Source organism: Scophthalmus maximus, chromosome 4 (assembly GCF_022379125.1).
Source record: "Scophthalmus maximus strain ysfricsl-2021 chromosome 4, ASM2237912v1, whole genome shotgun sequence".
Taxonomy (NCBI): Eukaryota; Metazoa; Chordata; class Actinopteri; order Pleuronectiformes; family Scophthalmidae; genus Scophthalmus; species Scophthalmus maximus.
Genome location: NC_061518.1, coordinates 26826513 through 26846405, shown reverse-complemented (window position 1 = coordinate 26846405; position 19893 = coordinate 26826513). Strand labels below are relative to the sequence as shown.

The 19893-nt window shown below is 41.9% G+C and overlaps 1 protein-coding gene across 7 annotated transcripts in view; it reads left to right on the top strand.

The window, feature by feature from the left end:
* Positions 1–2194: 2194 nt before the first annotated feature.
* Positions 2195–19893, top strand: part of ano1a (anoctamin 1, calcium activated chloride channel a) — a 57181-nt gene continuing 39482 nt past the window's right edge. For 5 of the 7 annotated variants that reach the window (XR_004790540.2, XR_004790539.2, XM_035628504.2 and 2 more), the window contains exons 1-3: positions 4038–4167; positions 9277–9431; positions 17065–17412. Coding sequence is in view for 5 of the 7 variants with exons in the window: in XM_035628504.2 (XP_035484397.1) it covers positions 4116–4167; positions 9277–9431; positions 17065–17412 (555 nt within the window). In the remaining 2 variants the exon portion in view is untranslated. Of the gene's footprint in view, positions 2538–4037; positions 4168–9276; positions 9432–17064; positions 17413–19893 lie in introns of those variants that run through there. The other 2 variants (XM_035628507.2, XM_035628506.2) reach the window with 2 other exon arrangements.

The following is a 19893-nucleotide window of genomic DNA, read 5'->3' as shown; positions in this document are numbered from 1 at the left end:
TCACTAAACTACGTCATCACGCGACGATGGATGTTATTAACATGGTGAAACTAAAAAATTTCCTCAGATGAACAACAAAAACCTCAGCGGCTCCATCAGCATGTTTCAGAGTGTTTTACCACCGTGTGACATCAGATGTAAATGATTCATATGTAACAGTAACTTACATGATGATGTGCGTCTCTTCTGGGTCATATTCATACTCTTCTAGTTCTTCTTCTGATTTAATCGTTCATGTTCGTGCGTGGCGCGTCATGTTAAATATCGCTGCCGCAATGAATTGTGGGGCGTCCATATCTCCTATCCTATTCGCATAGGAAGGTCCAGTGTACCCTATGCTAAAGGAGACAGGAAAGGAAGCATTGAAGCTCCAGATGTTTAATAAAAACTTAAATTCACAATGAAATGTTCAGAGATGTTTGAGGCAGGCGGAGACAGGCTGGCCTTCAGACTTGTAATCTCCAGCCCGGCTGAGGGAAGGCTCCAAGAATCTACAGGTTCCAAAACGAGAGTTTTACTGGACAGAGAACGAGATTAGAACCTGGAAGTCCAACTAGATCAATAGACTGACTACTTTGTATACCAACACAGGCAGAACGGATCTGGCGTCAAGCACACGTCCAGCCTCGCTGATAATGAGATAACAACCAGGATAGCCAAAGAGCCAGGTGCACAGAGAGGACGCCACGCCCACTGCTACACCTACAGCCATGCACACACTCTCAGACAAACAATGGGATTTAGCAGAGGTCACAGCGTGAGCCGTGAACTGCTGCTACAAGTGCAATACTACAACTACTGTTGCTGTTGAGGTGAGTTCACACCGGACTCGATGCGAATTTGGTCACAAGCAAACATTTGTGCTTATTTGTGTCATTCACGCGAAGACTTTGCCCGTTCTTCCTCCACTTTTTTTTCCGACCAACCTCGTCTGAATAAACACACGCCACACAAAGTGGTTGTGCTAACTGGGTCCAACTAGTGTCCAACTACTTGTTCACTTTCTGCCGAGCCCTCTCCTTCTTCATCCGGTCGGGGTGCACACACACAACAGTAGGGATCCTCCGTTCCTGATTCATCGACAGTGACGTAGAGTGGATCTCAACGCTCATTGGCTATCGCGCCAATGGGTCACGTGAATATGTCGCCCGAGTTCAAATATTTCAACGAGAGCGATGGACACACCGCAAATTTTGCCCGATTCGCATCGCCCATATATCGCACCACTCGCGTCGCCTGAATCAGTGCCGCGAAATTTGAGTCTCTTTGCATCTTTGCATTGACTTTGTATCTTATCTACCCGTGCAGAAGATTTCCATCGCGTCCGGTTTGAAAGCACCTTTAGGGGCAAAACTGTGGCTCAGTTGGTGGAGCGGGTCGTCCACTAACTCATAAGTCCGTACCTCAAATTGCCACGTCTATAGCTACTTTATCACATTTCTGCATATATCTTAGTGTTGGCACTTTTATTGGTCATTTAGCACAGTATAAATGGAGTCTGTTTACTATTAGTACGGCTTCTGAACCAACAATAATAGCAATACTATTATCTATATGTCTATACTATGCTGCTGCCACCACTAATCACAAATTCCTATATAGTAATCACAAAATGACTTTCAAAAGTACAATGAAAAGTATTCACTATTGCTGTGGTGGTCCCTCTAAAGTGGACGCCTGAGGGACCCGGGACCCATGTGGCTCAGCACGTCTCACCGGGAGTTCATCCGTTCATTGTGCAAACACATGGATCATCATCTCGTTCTTTTCAGCACACCGGCACCTGCCATTTCCTCCCTCCTACCTTCCCCTACAGAACAAGGGAACAGATGTAGTCTGTCGTGAGGCCACGCAGACACACTTTGAATATGTTAATGTGCATGTTGTTGAAAACATCTGTAGCAGCAGCTTCATTGCTGATTTAATTGGACCAGACCAGATTCTCCTGGACCGTGTGCTGTGTGTGACCCTTGCAGGCGGGACAAATGGTCTTCTCACATAAACGCTCTGATCCGTTTGCTCTGCAGGGCCTCCGAGTGAGTGAGTACAGAGGTGGGGTCGCGTTTCATGGCTGGAAAAACTACCTGGCAGTCCCCTGCAAGTCCACACACGCTTGTTTGGGAAATGCCTGTCTCACATAAGGACAGACTCTCTTGTCTGCCAGGCTTTGCAATCGAAACGGAGGCGAAAACATAACTGCAGCTCTCAGGTCACCGTCCAAAAAAGAAGAGGAAAAAAAGGTTACAGGTGCGGATTTAACAGGATGTAAACTGTTTAAGTCACATTAGATCAGCACTCCTGTGTGTCTTCACTGGGCACGTTGCATAAAACCCCCACTGACGACGTGCAGTCACAGGGCTGCTGCTGCTGTGGGAGTGAGTGGGAGGAGAGACTTTACCTGGATAGGCCAGAAGCATTTCCTCCTCTGCCCCTTCTACACCCAGGTGAGTGGGAAGTGTTACCTGGCCCACACATCAGTAATTATTTCTTTTTCTGCCTCCTACCCACACGGCTTCCCTGTGAACTCTGGACCGAAGGTAAATGTGACTTTCTTATTCCGTACCTTATAAATTTGTCCGAATCCTGCTCTCTCTTTAACTCTCTTTCCATTCATTGGCTCTTCATTGAACGGCAGCTATGTTTTTTGTTTGTTTTTGTTTATTAAAGCTACACATGATCCGTCCCCTTCTAATTATTTTTTGCTTGCACTTTGAATTACTGCACAACAGTAAGTGGCGAGTGTGGGTTGGGCTCCGCCAGGGTCAAATGTGGCACCGCGCACCGGTCCGGCGTCTGGCCGCCGACAACAGGCTCGCTGTGCGGTCAATTCCAGAGAGGAGGGTGAAGAGAACCCGTTCCTCCCTGTTGGTTATGTGGTGTTCCTTAACTGTGGTGTGATTGAATTACATTTTTCCCGAGGTGTGTGCCCCCCCCCCTGTCTTTTCGCCTGTCCGTGACGAGGTGCGTTGTGTCTTTACGCGCCTCTTCGATCTGGAAGACCCCGGCGCGCGTGTGGGCGGTGCCAGCTGGCGCTGTGATGCTCTAGCAGCAGAGCGATGCTGCATTCACGTTTTATAGGAAATAACAGAGCTGTGTTAGGTTCCCCTTACATTTAAAAAAAAATGTCCTAGCCCCTTGGGTGTGTATGAAAAACGATGGAGGGTGAAGAATGCTCCTCACGTCTTACCATGTACATGTACAACCTGTATTTACAGAGGGGAAAAAAAAGAATACATATTTTGCACGATAAAATCATGTCAAGCAGGTTTCTCAAAACATCCCAACAGTTATCACGCTGACATCCAGAAATGGCAACAACATTGTTGTTAAAAATTGTCTGGAAAATATCAAATGCATTAAGAAACACATATAAATATCTATTAATACATATGATAGATACGTACTTTCTGCAGACCGTCGTCGTTTAGAATTGGAAAAAAAGAGGAACATTTGGCATTCGGATGAAAACTTACAATTTAATTTATTCACTTGCAACATGGGGGGGGGGGGGGGGGGGGGGGCTTTGGAGACTTCAGGAAAAGAAGCTAAAATCACAAAAATATGATAATATATGAATATTATCCAGACAGAACGCTGATTGTGCGACAGCTTGCTTAGTTCACAATCAGTCAAAAACCTTTTATGATATTATAACGCACTCCTGCAACATCCTAATTTCAAACGGAGCTGCAGCCCCTGTATGCATTGGAATTTGCCCCTGTTCCCTGTTTTCCTGTGGCCTTTAAATCCAACATCACTCTCTAGTACGTGTTGTTACCCCCCCCCCCCCCCACACACACACACACACACATGAATAGTGTCACGCTGACTAATAATGTCACGAAGGCAGATTCATTTGGACCCAGAGTAACCCGCCTGCCTGCGCGCGCGCGCGTGTGTCCATCTCCTCTGGAGGAGCCTTCGCCAGCCAGGAGAGACTTTTTGCCGGCGGTCCATCAGCCCTCCATCGGGATGAAAAAGTGGTAGCTCTCTGTCCGCTCCTCCGTCCAGCGTTTCCACGCAACGGCGGCTGTGAAGGATACTGTACATGCTGTTGCAGCAGACCGGCTCTCTGTTAGGACTCTGTCCGCCTTTAAAAAAAAACCAAAAAACCAATGCAGCGACAGGATGATGGAGGTGAGGCGACGGGGAGTTTAAAGGAGCCCGGTAAGAGCTTTATTCCCGCACACATTTCTCTCCTCAGTTTCTCCAGAAATGCAGGATTATCGGAGGTGCGCGCGCGCGTAACGACAAAATTACGCGTTTACACCTCAGTGTACATATGTCTTCCATCCCTTCTGGTCGACGTAGGTGAACTGTACAGCTGCTGCTGGTGTCCAGAAGGAGTGAACGACCCTCACATCACCTGGAGTTCATCAAATGATGAGTCCAACTACTTTACGCACTGTGGTCATTTAAGATTCATGGGCAGTCCAGGCCTTTTCCTTAAATATCCCAACCTTAACCTTAAAGGGATTTTATAACAGCCTATATGTAAACAATATTTGTTTCACTGAATGCCAATGCTCCACTAGAGCTGCAGCAGCTAATCGATTAATTGATCATTAATCAATTACTAAATGAATCACCAACTATTTTGATAATCAATGAATCGGTTGCAGGAGTTTTTGATGAAAAAAAGAAAGTCAAAATTCTCTGATTTCAGCTTCTTAAATGTAAATAGTTTCTGGTTTCTTTGCTCCTCTATGACAGTAAACTGAAAATATTTTGCGTGTCGACAAAACAAAACATCATCTTGGGGGTTTTGGGGAAACACGATTGGCATTTTTTCACAATTTATATGACATTTTATGGACCAAGCAACTAATCGATTAAATCGAGAAAATAATCAACAGTTTGATCGATGATGGAAATAATCGTTAGTTGCAGCCCTAGTTTCCAACCTTAACATCATGGGAAATTTTGTACAATTTGTGTGAAAAGTAATTTTTAGTTTTGGCATGTAAACCCCAACCCCGCAACCCAAACACTTACCTTGAGTAAAAGAGTTCACCCTTGTCCTTAGGAAGCATAGTTCACATATTTTCACACAGGGTTGAATGGGTTACACTGGTTCACTGTCTTACCAGCAGGTGTGTAGTGTGTAGAGCCAGTCCAAGCCTATGTGGGGCCCTAAGAAGGATTTGATCTGGGCCCAGGGGGCACTAAGCAGCCACTTATGCCTTATGCCTTGGGCCGGCCCTGACGTAGTTGATGGGACATTGGTTTGGCTCCCCCCCTCGAATCGTAATGGAGTTCCCGAGGTGGAGTGACCGGAACTTTTCAACATGGCAGAGGAGGGGACAGATTCAGTAACGGATGCTACATGATTCTTCATTTTTAACAGCGCGAAGAGTATTAGCTGTTGCTTGTGTACGTAATCTTAATCTGTAATCTATGTACACTTAACTTGATAAAGACTGATGCTATTTATCGTTCTATCTATGACAAATGGACTATAGCCTGCTAGCGCGGAGCAAAGTTATTACAAAGTTGCGTCTCTTCTGTGACAACATTTTGTTTTGCTTGATTAAATTCTGACAACAAAGCACCTGAACATGACATTTTTCATAATTGGGAAGTGTCAAAAGTGGGAAGTAGGATCTTCCGACTAGCATGCGAAGGCAGCATTAGCTCGCTTGCTAATGTTGGCCACATGGTGAATGGTAATCCCCATTCACACAAACATTCATACAGTACTTCCGTACCACGCACACACGCCAATGGTACATCGGCGGCAACTTGGGATTTCACTATCGTGTACAAAGACACGCCGACAGGAATCAAACCACCAACCTTCTGATTAGTGGAGGCCCAATACATTTGAGCATTTGCGTGAATCTACACGGAGAGATGCTTTGATAATTAGTACCAATAATTGAAACATGTGTTATGATGTAATACATCTTCGTGGCCTGTCCCTGTGCTGCCCCGTCAACTCGTTGGATAAATTATGTATAAAAGTTACTGATTTATATTCTGTAGAAGGCAGTTACAGTATTTCTTGAAACTTAGTCTTTCCTGTCAGTTCATATAAGTCTCAACATTTACATTGCTGTCAGATGCCACCGCCTCCTTTATCCATTGATCCATTCAGTGTGAACCAGTGCTAGGGGCAGGTTGAGTACATTTAACGTGCCAGCTGAATATTTTAAGCAAGTGTTGAGATTCCTGGCTTTTGAAATCTCATTGTCTTCCCAGTACTAGTTCTCAAGGCAACAAGCTAATTCATATTCCATTTTGTTGTTGTTGTTGCATGGAGGTTTTATCTTCATTGGATGGCTCTGCTTAAGCTCTGCTTTTACTATCTTGCTTACTAGAAAACCACTGATGTTACAATGCCTTAGTTTATATTTTGCGATGATATATTAAATTCATATAAATCATAAAATGACATCCTTAAACAAAGCCAGATTCACATTCAGACAGGTGGACTAATATGTTGTTGATTGACACTGAAAACATCTTGTGTTGTGAAAGTAAATCTCAGATTCATTCTTGGTGCCGCCTGTCTCGGCTCTCTGCCAAGACATTTGGCTGATGATATCAGCTCTTTGGCAGGGTGCTGTTGTTGTTGTGGAATACATGTAGCTACATATATCATCATATCATTACACATAATTTGAATTCTGAATTAGATAACATACAATGCAGCATATCTGTGAAAAATGTAAGGATTTTTTGAAATGAAATCTGCTTTTCCTAAATTTACGAAAATATTGAAAAGATATATGCCGAAAGGAGCGTTTTTAGGGTTTATGCGAAGTATGCAATACACAAAGAAGGCTGGTTCACTGAACACAGTCAAACTTGCCACGCCAGACATGTACGATCAAGTTTACTTCAGGTATTCTGACCTGCAGAATCTAAACAAACAAAGTCTCTTCTCTCGTGGTTCACTGCAGATCAGCAGTTTGATTGTGTTTCATTATCTCCCTTTCAGTCTTTAAAAATTCCCTTCTTATTGAATTACCTACCATGACATATAGTATGTAATGTAATATGATTGTAGATTTACCAATCATTTTCGCCCGAACCCCATTGCCTCATCAACCTACCCAGTGTCTTTACAAGCCATTTCCACCAGCTCCTCGTCAGATCGTCTGTTCATGTTCAGTGTCATTGTCTTTCGATATCTTCTTTTTTATCCCACTGTTACTACACGCAATGCCGGCCCTGGCAATGTTGGCGCCTTAGGTGAGATTTTTGATCAGCGCCCCCCCCAGGGTGTTTACAGTATATGACAACCCCCCACCCCCACCCCATTATTTGTCCAACACTAATCACCACATGCAATGCAAGAAAATTAAACATTGTACTACATCTAATATATGTAACGTATAATAATATACAATAATACAAACATTAATGATGTATTGATTATGAGTAATAAATGATTCAAGAAACTTTTGTGAACTGTTAAGAATAATTGTATCTTTTTCAACTCATTTTGCAGCTGCAACTCAAACATAGACCAGGAAGATCTTGGATGATGCATAATAATGTGCATACATTGGTTACCTGCATCACGTCATGACAGCAGACAGAGTTCATCATGTTGTCAACTCGTGACGGACAGTTCAGGGACAGTTTGTCTGTTTTTGGAATTAAAAGAGTTCAGGGCTGAGCTACCAGACGACCAGACTCCATGAAAGTTTTAACATATTTAATAGTCTTTCAAGCAATAGAGGGAGAGGATGGAGGGTGGTGATGTTGAGCAGTCAGGTAGAGAAGCAGGAGCAAGGCAGCGTGAGTTCGTCAATGGTTTCGAGGTCCAGGACTGCCTGCTTACACCTGGAACTGCCTGCCTCAGGAACTGAGCCAAACGATCAGAGAAGACAAAATCAGCTTCGGGCAAAATCACCGAACAAGGGCCGACTCTGACTACATGGCCCCTCCCTTGTGGTTTGGGCCTCATCTTGAGTTTAATTATTAGAATCATAATGGAGTATAATCACAACAGTGTCCATTCAGAATTGTTTGGGCCTGGTAGATATGCCTTTACATGCACCATGTCATCAATTCCAACCATTTAAATACTGAACGCCCGACTGAACTCAACTCAACTTTCATCTCTCACTGGAAAAAACATGCACTAGTTTAGCTCATTAATTTTCATACATGTGATCAGGTAACAAATGACAGAGGCAAAGGACTGGAGGAGGCTATCTTTAGTTTTGTTAGAGAAATATGTCTGAGCTGATCAATGGGTCCAGCATCTCTGAAGTAAATCTATGTGGTTGTTTTTTTAATGATGAGTGTTTCTCTTGGGAAGCAATCAGATAGCAGAAGGTTCCACTGGGATGTTGAAAGGTTGTTTCTGTTTTTTTCCAGTTTAGGAGTATTGTCATTTTTGTTGCAGCCACCAGTACGGGTAGCTCATGTTTCCACGGCGTTTCACTGATGAAAGATCTCCATGCAGACATGGAGAGACTGACATTGGTGATGTTTGGCACCAATTCTTGAATGGGTGGGCAGAGTCAAGTGGCATGAGGGTAATCATCTATGGTGATTGATGTGCAGTTTGTGCAGATGTCATTGTCTATGAGGGTGAGGTGCACTCTGTCAAATTTGTATTCGATATGTTACAGTTTGGAGTTATCTGTTATTGCGTGTGTGCATCCAGTAATTGATATCTGTGGTCCGAACAGGTCTGTTATCATCAGAAATGTGTTAAGTTTCGAGGGCTATGAGTTTGAGTTGCCTGTTTGCAGACCGGTAGATTTGTTAATTTTTCAACAGCGATTCAGTTGTGAATATACCAAGAAGCTGTTACCATAGGTGTTTCTATAGGGTATGATCAAATAAGTTTTCCAGAGGTTTTTTTCCAAGTGATATATTTTAGATCAGAAATTCTGGGTTGTTCCACATTTAGGTGAGATTATTTGATTATATGGCGTTTTCAGTTATGTCAGGGTTACTGCTTTTTATGAGTTTTTGAAGCAGTTTTTAATCACTTTTAGTTAACACATTCATATTAGATCAGATGAATCTATCTCTATTAATAGGCTAAGCACCCAAGGGTTTTAAGGTTGCAGTAATTAGACCTCTGCTTAAAAAGCTGACTCTAGACCGAAATATGACTTTTTGTGTCCTCCTCAGTCTGGGCGTGTTGGTCCCTTGCAGGAGGGAGGTGGAGGCACAAGGGCCCTTTTTATCATAATGCACCCATGGCTAAACCTCTGACACTTGCGGAGTTTAAGAAAAGTTCTTATTCACTGTGTCAGACATTCAAAAAAAATAAAATAATGCCAGCTCTGTCCCTTCCTCTCCCAGGTTCTCCTCCCCTGGCTCGTCCGCACTCAGGCAGCCTGTCACCAGAGGAGCCCACCATGATGAGGAGGAACGACAACTACTGGCCAGTCCCTGGCGAGGAGAAGAACCTGGACCTGGACTTTGTGAACTCCAATGCCAGGAGCAGCGATTCCATAGTAAGACACTACATCCACGATAAGCGGGATTCATACCCCTTCCAATCGGTACATTCCATGTGGATGGCTGGATAGCGTCTGAAATCCGTTTCCCTCACACCTTTCCAACCTAGGAATGGGGGGTACATGTGTCAGACCATTTCTTCCAATGCTGCAGGGTAATGGTGTGTGTTGTACAGCATGGGTTTTAAAATGGTGTCTCCCTATAGAGTGTGTGGAGGGCGAGATATGAGATGTGTCTGTGTGTGGTGGTGCCACGAAGCTGTGTAACCTGTCATGATCCCGGGGTCATGGGCACAGCGGTGATCCTGAATCACCACAATTGCTCAGTGTTGATGCTTGTTGTCAATAGTGGCATTACAGTTGTTCTGCTGTCTGCTATCAGGCAGCTGTTTTTATTGTGGTTCATTTGTAGAAAGGTAATGAACAGGACCATGCTAAGCTATGCTAACTTCCCTAGCTATGTTCCAGTTACAAGGCTCTTAAAAGGTCCAGAGCTGCAGTTCTTGATTTTAAATCTAGTTTGCAAACACAGTTGAATTCCCAACAAAAAGTTGTGATGTCCCTTCCTGAAAATGTTCTATATGGAATTGTAGAATTTATTTGGTGGACGAGAAAGTACATACCAACAGGGTGGAAGATGAATTCAGGGACAAACAGTAACTGAAGAAAATAGTATAATATAACTATAGTTTAATCAGATTTATTTATATGATTAGAGGCAGTTTAGCTTAGTCAATACAGTAATTAAAGAATATTTTGAGGTTTTTATAATTTAATGGTTTATTGTTCTCGTTGAAGTTGATAACTTTGCACTGGGGACATGTTCAAATAGGATAAATTATCAATAAAAAGGTTTGTAAAATACTAAATAATGTTTTAAATGTCTATTATCTCTGTTTAAGTAATTCGTAAGACCTAAATAAATAATTTAAGCCATTTCTTATTATTATGCGACTCATTTTATGGTAAACAGGATTGAGTAAATCATATTGAGTAGAAAAGTCACTGTATACCAGGTACCACCCAATTAGTGTAGCTGCTTACGCAGTGTGGCGGAACAGTGTGGCTGCAATTTCTGTAAAACTTAATGATTTCAAAGCTCCCATCGACAATAATTGTGTACTTAAGCCGATTGCATTGTTGTGATATCAGGCCAGGAGCACAACATGCAGGCTCCACCTCTGTCACCCCTGCTTTGAGATTTGTGAATATCTGACTGTGTCACAGATATTGGTCAACTTCGTATGTACAGTGTAGAGTTACAGTTGGAATTACAGAGAGTAACTCCCAGATCAATACAAAGAGCCAACAGACCACGCTCAGTACTTGACTGTCAGTTTCAATATTTACTGCATTCGCAAAATGTATTTGTTGATTTTCGTTTTACCATTTCTACTGCTTTCATATAAATGAATGTATAGTACTTGCAAATGCTTTTGAAATCACCCAGCGTCATGGAAACAGGAAGTTGTCTGTGTCACAGGTTAAGTGGCTCAAATGCCACAGAGTGCATGAACACGCAGGTGGATATTGAGAAGTTGTCATTTCCAGTCAGTTGTGTTCCGGTTTCTTTGTTTTATTTACCAGTTATTTAGTTTTACAGATTGCTTTAGAACCTCCGCACCAGCGAGAGGATGACGTGGCGATCACGAGTGGGCTTCTGGGTGTTTGGCCAATTAGAAAGAAAGTGGGCTTTCGAGGAGGCCTCTTCAGGAGGCCTGAGCTAAGGTTGCCCGATCCAGTCAGACGCTCAACCGAGGGGGCTGCAGAACAGGCAGTCTGGGATAAATGAGGACCTTTTTTTTGAACTGTGACTCACGCAAAGCTGCTCTCGTGGAGTCCCAGAATAAAAGTACAGAGCTGGAAATCAGCATAATGGGTGCCCCCTATTACGGAGCTCGCCAGCGGCGCTGAAAGATGTTCCTCCAGCCCAGCACCACTCTTTAATCACACAGCGTTCCCTTCTTCATGACAACGAGCTGCAATGTTTGTAACTTATTATTTATTATTGTCATTATAAGTCTGACAGAGCTTAAAGCAACAGTTATACAACTGATCAAATCTCTCTCCTCTCACCCACATTTCTCTCTTCTCATCAACCGGTCGAGGCAAATGTTCCGCCTCCAACTGAGTCTGGTTCTGTTAGAGATTTCTTCCTGTTTTTCTCCTCCACAGTCTCAGAGCTGCTCATTGTGGGAACTGTTGGGTTTTCTCTGTTACATTGTGAGGTCTCAACCTTAGTCCCCTTGAGATAATGTATTCAAATTTAATTGAATGATATCTCACAATACAGAAGTGCTGTGACAGTACATGGGATGAGTGTTTATCTCCCTGGAAGCGTGGCTGTGCAATAATCTGGTCGTGAGCCTGTTAGATTTTTCAGATATGTTGCGTACAAAGCCGATGTGTTGTCCTGAGTGTGGTGCTAGAGGAGTGCACTACATGAGATGTCCACAAAGCAGAGAGTTCCCTGAAAGACACATTTCTTGAAATAGTGCTCCATTTCCCAAAAACTCTAAACACAATTGCGTAACTGCACACTCATTTTCAGAAACGTTTTCTACTCTCAAAACCATGTATTCTCTTACGCTCCTGAAAATAAACGTCTCCTGCCTCCTTCAGGTGCTCGTCTCTCAGTTCTGCAAGGATAGAAGTACCGATGGGAACCCATCCAATTTACAAACTAGGAGCATACAGTAACTACCCATTACTGTACCTGTATGTGATGTGGTGCACTGATTCAAAGCATTTCCGACAGCACAACAGCTACATGAATTTCATCTGAAACAATTTATCTCCTTCTTCCTTCCTCCTCCTCCTTTTGCTCTTGCTCTTCCTTCATGTGAATCCATTGTTCTAAAACCAGTAAACTGCCACATGGCCATTGTATCGATCCATCCCGAGGTTCTGATTGGTGTGTGAAGAATTTTGACTCCAGTGATTCCACCTGTGGAACTGTGTGCCAATTGTGTTCGAGTTGTGATGAATTGAGTTAATGATATTGAATGCTGTGCTTTGTGAAATAGCATATGGTGTAACCAATGATAAATGAAGGCATTTGTGTTTAGAGTTTTGGGAAATGTGTCTGTCTTTTCGTACATGGCGTTATGGTTTGGGTATTGTTAGTTACTGGGTCTAGGAAGAGCGTGTAAGCAATCGAGAAAAACTGTAATACTGAGGATTCAACAGACCTTTCCACGTTAGAGTGAAGGTTGTGTTTGGCCCAAGCAGTTTCAGGAAGAATGAAATCTATTTGAACAGGAGCGGACCAGTCACTACCAGGCCCATCTGGAAGAAAAAATAGACGGCAGCTGATGTGGACTGGTTTCCTGGCGCTCGGGGAATGAGAAGATGTGTGTTAACAGCAAGGATTTCACAAGCTGCGCGTCCACGCTCTTCACACAGCCCACTGATGTGTGTTGGGCAGCTGTCAGCCTCATTACATTGACGTCTCAGCTGATTCCATAGTTCGTCTGCGTCCATGACCGCAAGTGAGTTCTACTTGGTGGAGATAGTCGATTACCGGTGGTGATTAATACTGTGGTGTTTAAGCTTACCAGATTGTTTGTTGAGTGTGAAACCCTTTTTATCTGTTTAGTTCCCATTCAGCTCCTGCAATTGCAGAATCTGTTCATCTCACTTGTGAGGTTGAAGTTAATAGTATAGAGATGGTATATCCCGAGTAGTATTACTGTGAACAGTGATCCTTTATTTGTGCCAGTTGAATAGTATACAGTATGACATAGTGAAGTGACAATGTCAATCACAGAATTTAAGTTGAATATCTTTACGAGCACAACAGCAATGCATAGATTGCTGTCTTGAGGAATGGAGACGGTCATTTGGAGCTAGACCATTTGAGTCGTCCACCAACACGGAGGTTGGCGGTTCATTTCAGGTCCGCAATGCCGTTGTCTTTCGTAGGGGTGTAACGATACACGTATTTGTATTGAGTTGTTCGGTACAGGGCTTTCGGTTCGTACACACACGTTACGAACCGAAAGATTCGTTGTAATCTTAAATAGAGTTTAAATTGTGTGAAATATAATGTTCTCAGAGCCACTGTACTCAACAAGCAACACACGTCGATTGTGTTTCCCTAAACCCAAGATGAAGTTTTGTTTCCTCAACACACCAAAGACATTAAGTTTACTGTCACAGAGGAGCAAAGAACAATATTCACATTTAAGAAGCTGAAATCAGAATGTTTGACTTCATAAAAACTACTTGAACCGATTAATCGATTATCAAAATTGTTGGCGATTAGTTTAGTAGTCGATTACTAATTGATTAACTGTTGCAGCTCTAGAATGAAATGTGAAAGATGTATTTTATGAAAACATTTTACTTTAGTTTATAATCAGGCATAAGGACAAAGCACAACAAATGGCTTATGAGTGATTTTGCATAATTGATTTTCCTATGTGGCGCGAACTCTGTTGGAGGATTACGATTATGTTTATGACCAGGCTGTTCCTTGTTGGCTCGGAGGGATTTTTTGGTCCCAATTGTGGTTTGAAGCCAAACGAAAGCTGTTGTCTCTTTGTCTTTTTTAGCCGGATGAAATTTATTTGAGGGTCAGTTTCTCATTGACCTCATGTGGTGTTTATCCTTTCAGAAATGTTTGGTCTCTTATGTGCTGGGTTTTGAGATATATTTTAGGACATGTTCTACTGTTTACAAATGTCTTTGGAAAAACCTCCTTCCGAGGAAATAGTCACTGTGATGAGAGTTGAACCTGAGGTCAGTGTTTGATGGCAGACATGTAGCTGTTGCATTTTTTTAAATGGACTATTTTAACCACAGTAGATGAACCTGGACATGTCGAACCAAACCTGTGCGTATTGGTAGACACCACCAGAGTTAAGCAAGAGCGTTTGTTCCTCCTTTATTTCGGTTTTTGTCCGTGGACCAGATTTTACAGGAATATTGTTCAGCTCTTGCACATGTCTGCAGTAACTCCCTGCGAGTTCAACCTTCAACATGCAAAAAGAAAAATCCCGGCTGCTGTGAAAAATATTATTGACTGGAAAACTGCTGGGTTCTCTCAGCCTTGAGCTTAGTATGGCTCAGAAGTCGGCGTGCGTGCGTGTGTGCGTGCGTGTGTGCGTGTGTGTGCGTGCGTGTGTGTGTGTGTGCGTGCGTGTGTGCGTGTGTGTGTGTGTGTGCGTGCTGCGTGCATGAATGTGTTGGGGTTGGTGGGTGTCTGTGTGGACGTGGAAGCCCAGAGGAGAGGAGAACCTCCTTTCCCAGTGGCTTGGTGAGAAAAGAGTTCCTATTGGTGGATGATGCATACACCACCACATCCTCATGTGCCCTCCGAGAAGCGACCTCTAACCTTTTACAGCTATGACTACTTCCTGTTGAGAGAGGGCTGGGGATGAAAGTGTGTGTCTGTTTGTGTGTGTGTGTGTTAGGGATTAGGGTGGGGGCCGTTTACAGTATATACACACACACACACACACACACACTCAGAAACACGAACTGTGTGTTGGTGACTGTACAGCAGCTCTTGGATACTTGAATCCACATACAACATGAGCTGTCATCAGTCTGCGATTGGCAGCGCCGGCCATGGCAATGTTGGCGCCCTAGGCGAGATTTTTGCGCAGTAGTGATTGCGGCGTGGAGCCAAGTGCTCGACCAATCCCAAGTCTTCTCAGCTGTCAATCATCTCAGCTCGGTGTCATAGCATCACTGATTGATAGTGGAGGTAGAGTCGGTTTGTTCACTAACCCGAAGGTTGGCGGTTCGATCCCAGCTTCCTCCAGTCCGCATGCCTTTGTGTCTTTGGGCAAGATTCTAAATTGTTTCTGACAGCTCTTCTGACAGTGTATGAATTTGACAGAAAAATTCATGTATGAATGTGTGTGAAGGGGTGAATATGTCCTGTCCTGTAAAGAGCTTTGAGTGGTCAATAAGACTAGAAAAGTGATATATGAATAAAGTCCATTTGACATTTAAATAAAACCAGAATAAGCATCAAAATTAGAGCCGACATTGAGAATTATTTGGGGTCTGATGATGATATTAGACAGTAAAACATTTCTGATAAAGATATACAAGAATCATTCCTTTGTTTTATATCAGAATTCTGGAATAAAAGTACTGATATGCATAAATACAAAGAAACAACAAATACAGAACTTGAATAAAGAAAATATAATTTTTTTTAAGGTCAAATGTAAACATTGATGCACATCTTTTTTTTATTGTTTATTCTGTAAGTGGAATGATTTCATAGCAAACAAACCCATTGATACCTATATGTTTGTGAAAGGCTCATATCGGCCAACTGATATATCTTGTGCACATACAAAGAAGTTGGTCCCAGCCTGTCAAATACAGACTAGGGCTGGGCGATATGGCCTATAAATAATATCGCAATATATTTTGGTTATATCGCGATACACGATATATATATCTTGATATATTTTTTAAATCTCCTGCATAAATGCACAATTTAAACCTTGATGCTCACAATCACACCAGTTTGATGTTTTTAGTAGTCCCTGAAATGTGTGTATTAAAATATTCTTTAATCTTATTCATTAATGGTTTCTATTGGGACAATTTTAAACTTCAAATCAAATCTTATGCCGGCGCCTTTACAATATTTTACGTGACAATTTGTAGTCGCGGTATTCGCAATATAGTCATTTAATACATCTCATGTGCAACAAACCACGATACAACGAATATATTCGAGATACTGCCCATCCCTAATACAGACAATATGTAGAACATGTACAATTCAATATACAGATATACAGTACTGTAAACAGACAATATAGATATTATTTACAGACAGGACATCTTTTCATCTTTCCGCTGCTCAAACCAAACTTATCAGAAACGTCAACACTTGAACACATGGTGTAATAAGATCTTCCTAAAATGATTTGTGTTGTGATTTGGCGCTATACAAATGAAATTGAATTGAATTGAATTGACTATTGCACAGAGCCCGGGGGTGGGGGTGTTCTCAAAAACTGCAAGACTTAGACATTGGAGACCAAGGTTTGCATCCTGAATCCTACATGTTTGACATCAGAGATGTCTTTATCTTCTGAAGTGCTTGACTCAGTTGAGAAAATGTACTGTACCATAATATTCTAATATACTTGAAAACATTGAGCAATGAAAAACATTCAGAAACATATGAATCTGAATTTGACAACAGTTGTTGGTTTGGTGACATAACAGTCTTCATGAAAAGTACATGACAGTATTTAGTCATGAATATGTATCACTGTAAAGAATCACTTCAAAATCTGAAGCCTAGTTTTCAGGGCTTTTCAAGTTAGGTCAAGATTGAGATGTAGTGAAATATTGTGAAAGTGCTTTTCCTCTATTGATACAAACCATTACCCCAAGCCTTCCCGAAACTAAAATGGCTACACTTGCCAAAACATAAATCTCAGTATTTTTATTATTATTATTATGATGAGGCATTGTGGGGACGACAAAGGAAATATGTTGCAAATGTCGAAGGCCAGTGCCTTGAAAACAACTATACAGAAAATTAAAAAAAAATAAAATAAATACATTTTGCAAGTGTTTTCCCCAAGAAATAGGAAATGATTATATCCATATAAATGACAATACTCTGTCTCTGTCTTGCTTTCAGCCAATGAAAAATCTCTACGGGGACGACGTCTCGCCCCTGTATCCGCAGCCAGGCCCATACTTTGCCGACGGGCGGCGGCGGGTGGACTACGTGCTGGCCTACCAGATCCAGAAGCCGAGCGGTGACCGGCGCCGGTCGTCCAAGTTCGGCGAGAACAACTTCATCCGACGGCTCCGCCGCAGCCTGAGCATGAGGAGCAGCCGGGCGCCTCTGCAGCCAAAGGAGGACCCGGAGATCGCCGCGCAGGAGCAACGGGCCGACTATCATGAGGACGACAAGCGCTTCAGGCGGGAGGAGTTCGAGGAGAACCTCCTGGAGACGGGGCTGGAGCTGGAGAAGGATGAGGGGGTGAGTGGGGGCTGAGGTGACTGATGTTGGGAACATGAGAGAGGCAGCACTGGCTCTCCTGGGATACCTACAGTTCAGCTCTGTTATCTTTTTAATTCAGCGGCTGAACAGATTCGCTTATCAGCCCGCCGTTGTCAGTGTCATTAGTGTTCCTGATGATCTCGTGTTGCAGGGGAGAGTCTCATCGTTCCTGTTGGAGCGCATGCTTCAGGTACACGTGGACATTGACTTCCAGGTCTATTATTCTTTCGTGAGACCTGAGGGGTCTGAATCAACCCATCTGTCCTTTTTTACTTGATGGATGGGGGTCACGCAGTATTGCCCCGGGTATCAGTAAAAGACCAGTGTCAGGGGACCTGAGAGGTCTTGATGGGGTATAGACTGTGATTTACAAAAAACAACAAAAGGATCTTAAAATCAATTCTAAAACTGAACCAATGAAGAGACTTTAAGACAGGAGTGATGTGTTTTAGTCCAGTACACGTGCTTCTGCATTCTGGATGATCTGTAGCTTGTTTGTAGTTTTCTCAGGTAGACCAGCGAAGAGAGCATTGCAGTAATCTAACCTACCAGTGATAAGCGCATACATATGTCTCTCATTTTTTTTCTGGGAGAGAAACCATTGCACTCTGGCAACATTTCTGAGGTGATAAGCGTTTTTAGTTATGTCACTGATGTGTGCTTCAATAGATGAGGTACCACTCGAGTCGATACGTGACGTGTCAAGAGAGTTAGCCAGATCAGTTCAAATTCAAAGACGTCTCCCCACATCAGGTTGTTGATATCATCTACTGAACCCCTCTGAGAGTTAGAACGTTATGTTTTAGTTAGTTTCAAAGTTAGTAAGAAACTGCCATTCAAATAGGACAAATGTCACAAAATCGTGATGCCAAAAGAGAGTGGATGAATAAGACCAATGAGGTCATCTGTTCAGTTACTTCCTGGGTAGATGTGTTTACATTTTAATAGTATAGTAAAATATGTTTGAGGATTATTAAGACGAACCAACTGACCGAGCCAGGTTTTTGAACTGACTCCAGAATATTACTTTTTATCAATATTTATTATTAGGTTTATTTTCTGAAAAAGCCTTTTAACAACTGGGGCGTGTGGGGGTCTATGGGCGGTCTATGGAGGCTTGAGTGTGTAATAATAACAGTTTTTTTCAGTGAGTAATTATATATGGATTATACAGGATTTGGCAGCATGATATACAAAAAATAAATGTCCTTATCCAGTTATTTTCTTATTTCAGTACGCGGTGGTGTTTCCATCACATACGCCCCGACCAACCACAGATGAAAAGAAAAAATCCGGAAGCTGTGTTTACGTTTCGTATTTTACTTTCACGGCTGGAAACACTAGTGATCTCTAGAAACCTATATGTTGGTGTAGACTGTGGAATCTACACTCGAAGGGCAGGTGTGTGCGCACTTGGACATGCTCCTCACATGCACATTAGATGTGTCAGACAACATGAATGTGTAGGAGAAAGGGTCATGGTTGAATAATACAGTACCTTAACAGCTACATGAGCACAGAAATATGAATTGGCCTCAACATGACATTTATTAATAATGCAATCATGAAAATTGCTAACAATATTTTAGTGTTAATAATGGGTTTTAAATATGCCACACAACAATAACTAATAATGACTACCTACATTGTCTTGACGAGGCAATAGTCATACAATAAAACAGGTTGAATTGACATTGCTTGTAATGTTTATACAGCCTCCACAACAATAAGCTAATAATGACTTTACAGTTTTCTAAATGTATTTAATAACGTATTAATTACAATGACATCAATCAATCAGTGATTATTTATATAGCACCTTTCTTACAAAAATGTAACACAAAGTGCTTCACTATACATATATATACATACACACATATATACACATGCATATATATACACATATATACATAAGAGGATAAAACAACAAAATTCCCAGAGAAAGATTTAGGGTTAATACTATATATTATTAAAAAGAGAATGACAAAAAAATTAATTAAAAAGGAAATTAATTAATAGTAATACGATTAACAGTAAAAAGGCTGAAATATAAATAAAATGATGTAAATGAAGTAAGATTCATATAAAACATAGATTAAAAAGGTAGGTCTTGAGCTTGCTTTTAATTACATGTAGGAAAGCCTGGCACACTCCAGCCTCCATATATTCAAATTCAATTGCGACACTGGGCTACAGTCTTTTTCCTATCGACAGTATATGACCATGTTCACCTGCTGATTACATAGCAACCCATTTGCCATTTTTCCTATTAACCGTCTTGTATCTTGTCATCTGTATCATGTTCCTGCTGTAAAACAAATTTATACATTTTTATCAGCCATTGCTTATCATCATAAAAACCATTAGAGCATTTTAGATTGAAATAGATTGTAATTCTGTATGATCTATACTCAGTACTGGCAGTCAGCTAGTTTGAAGCTGTTATGTATTTCTGTTTGT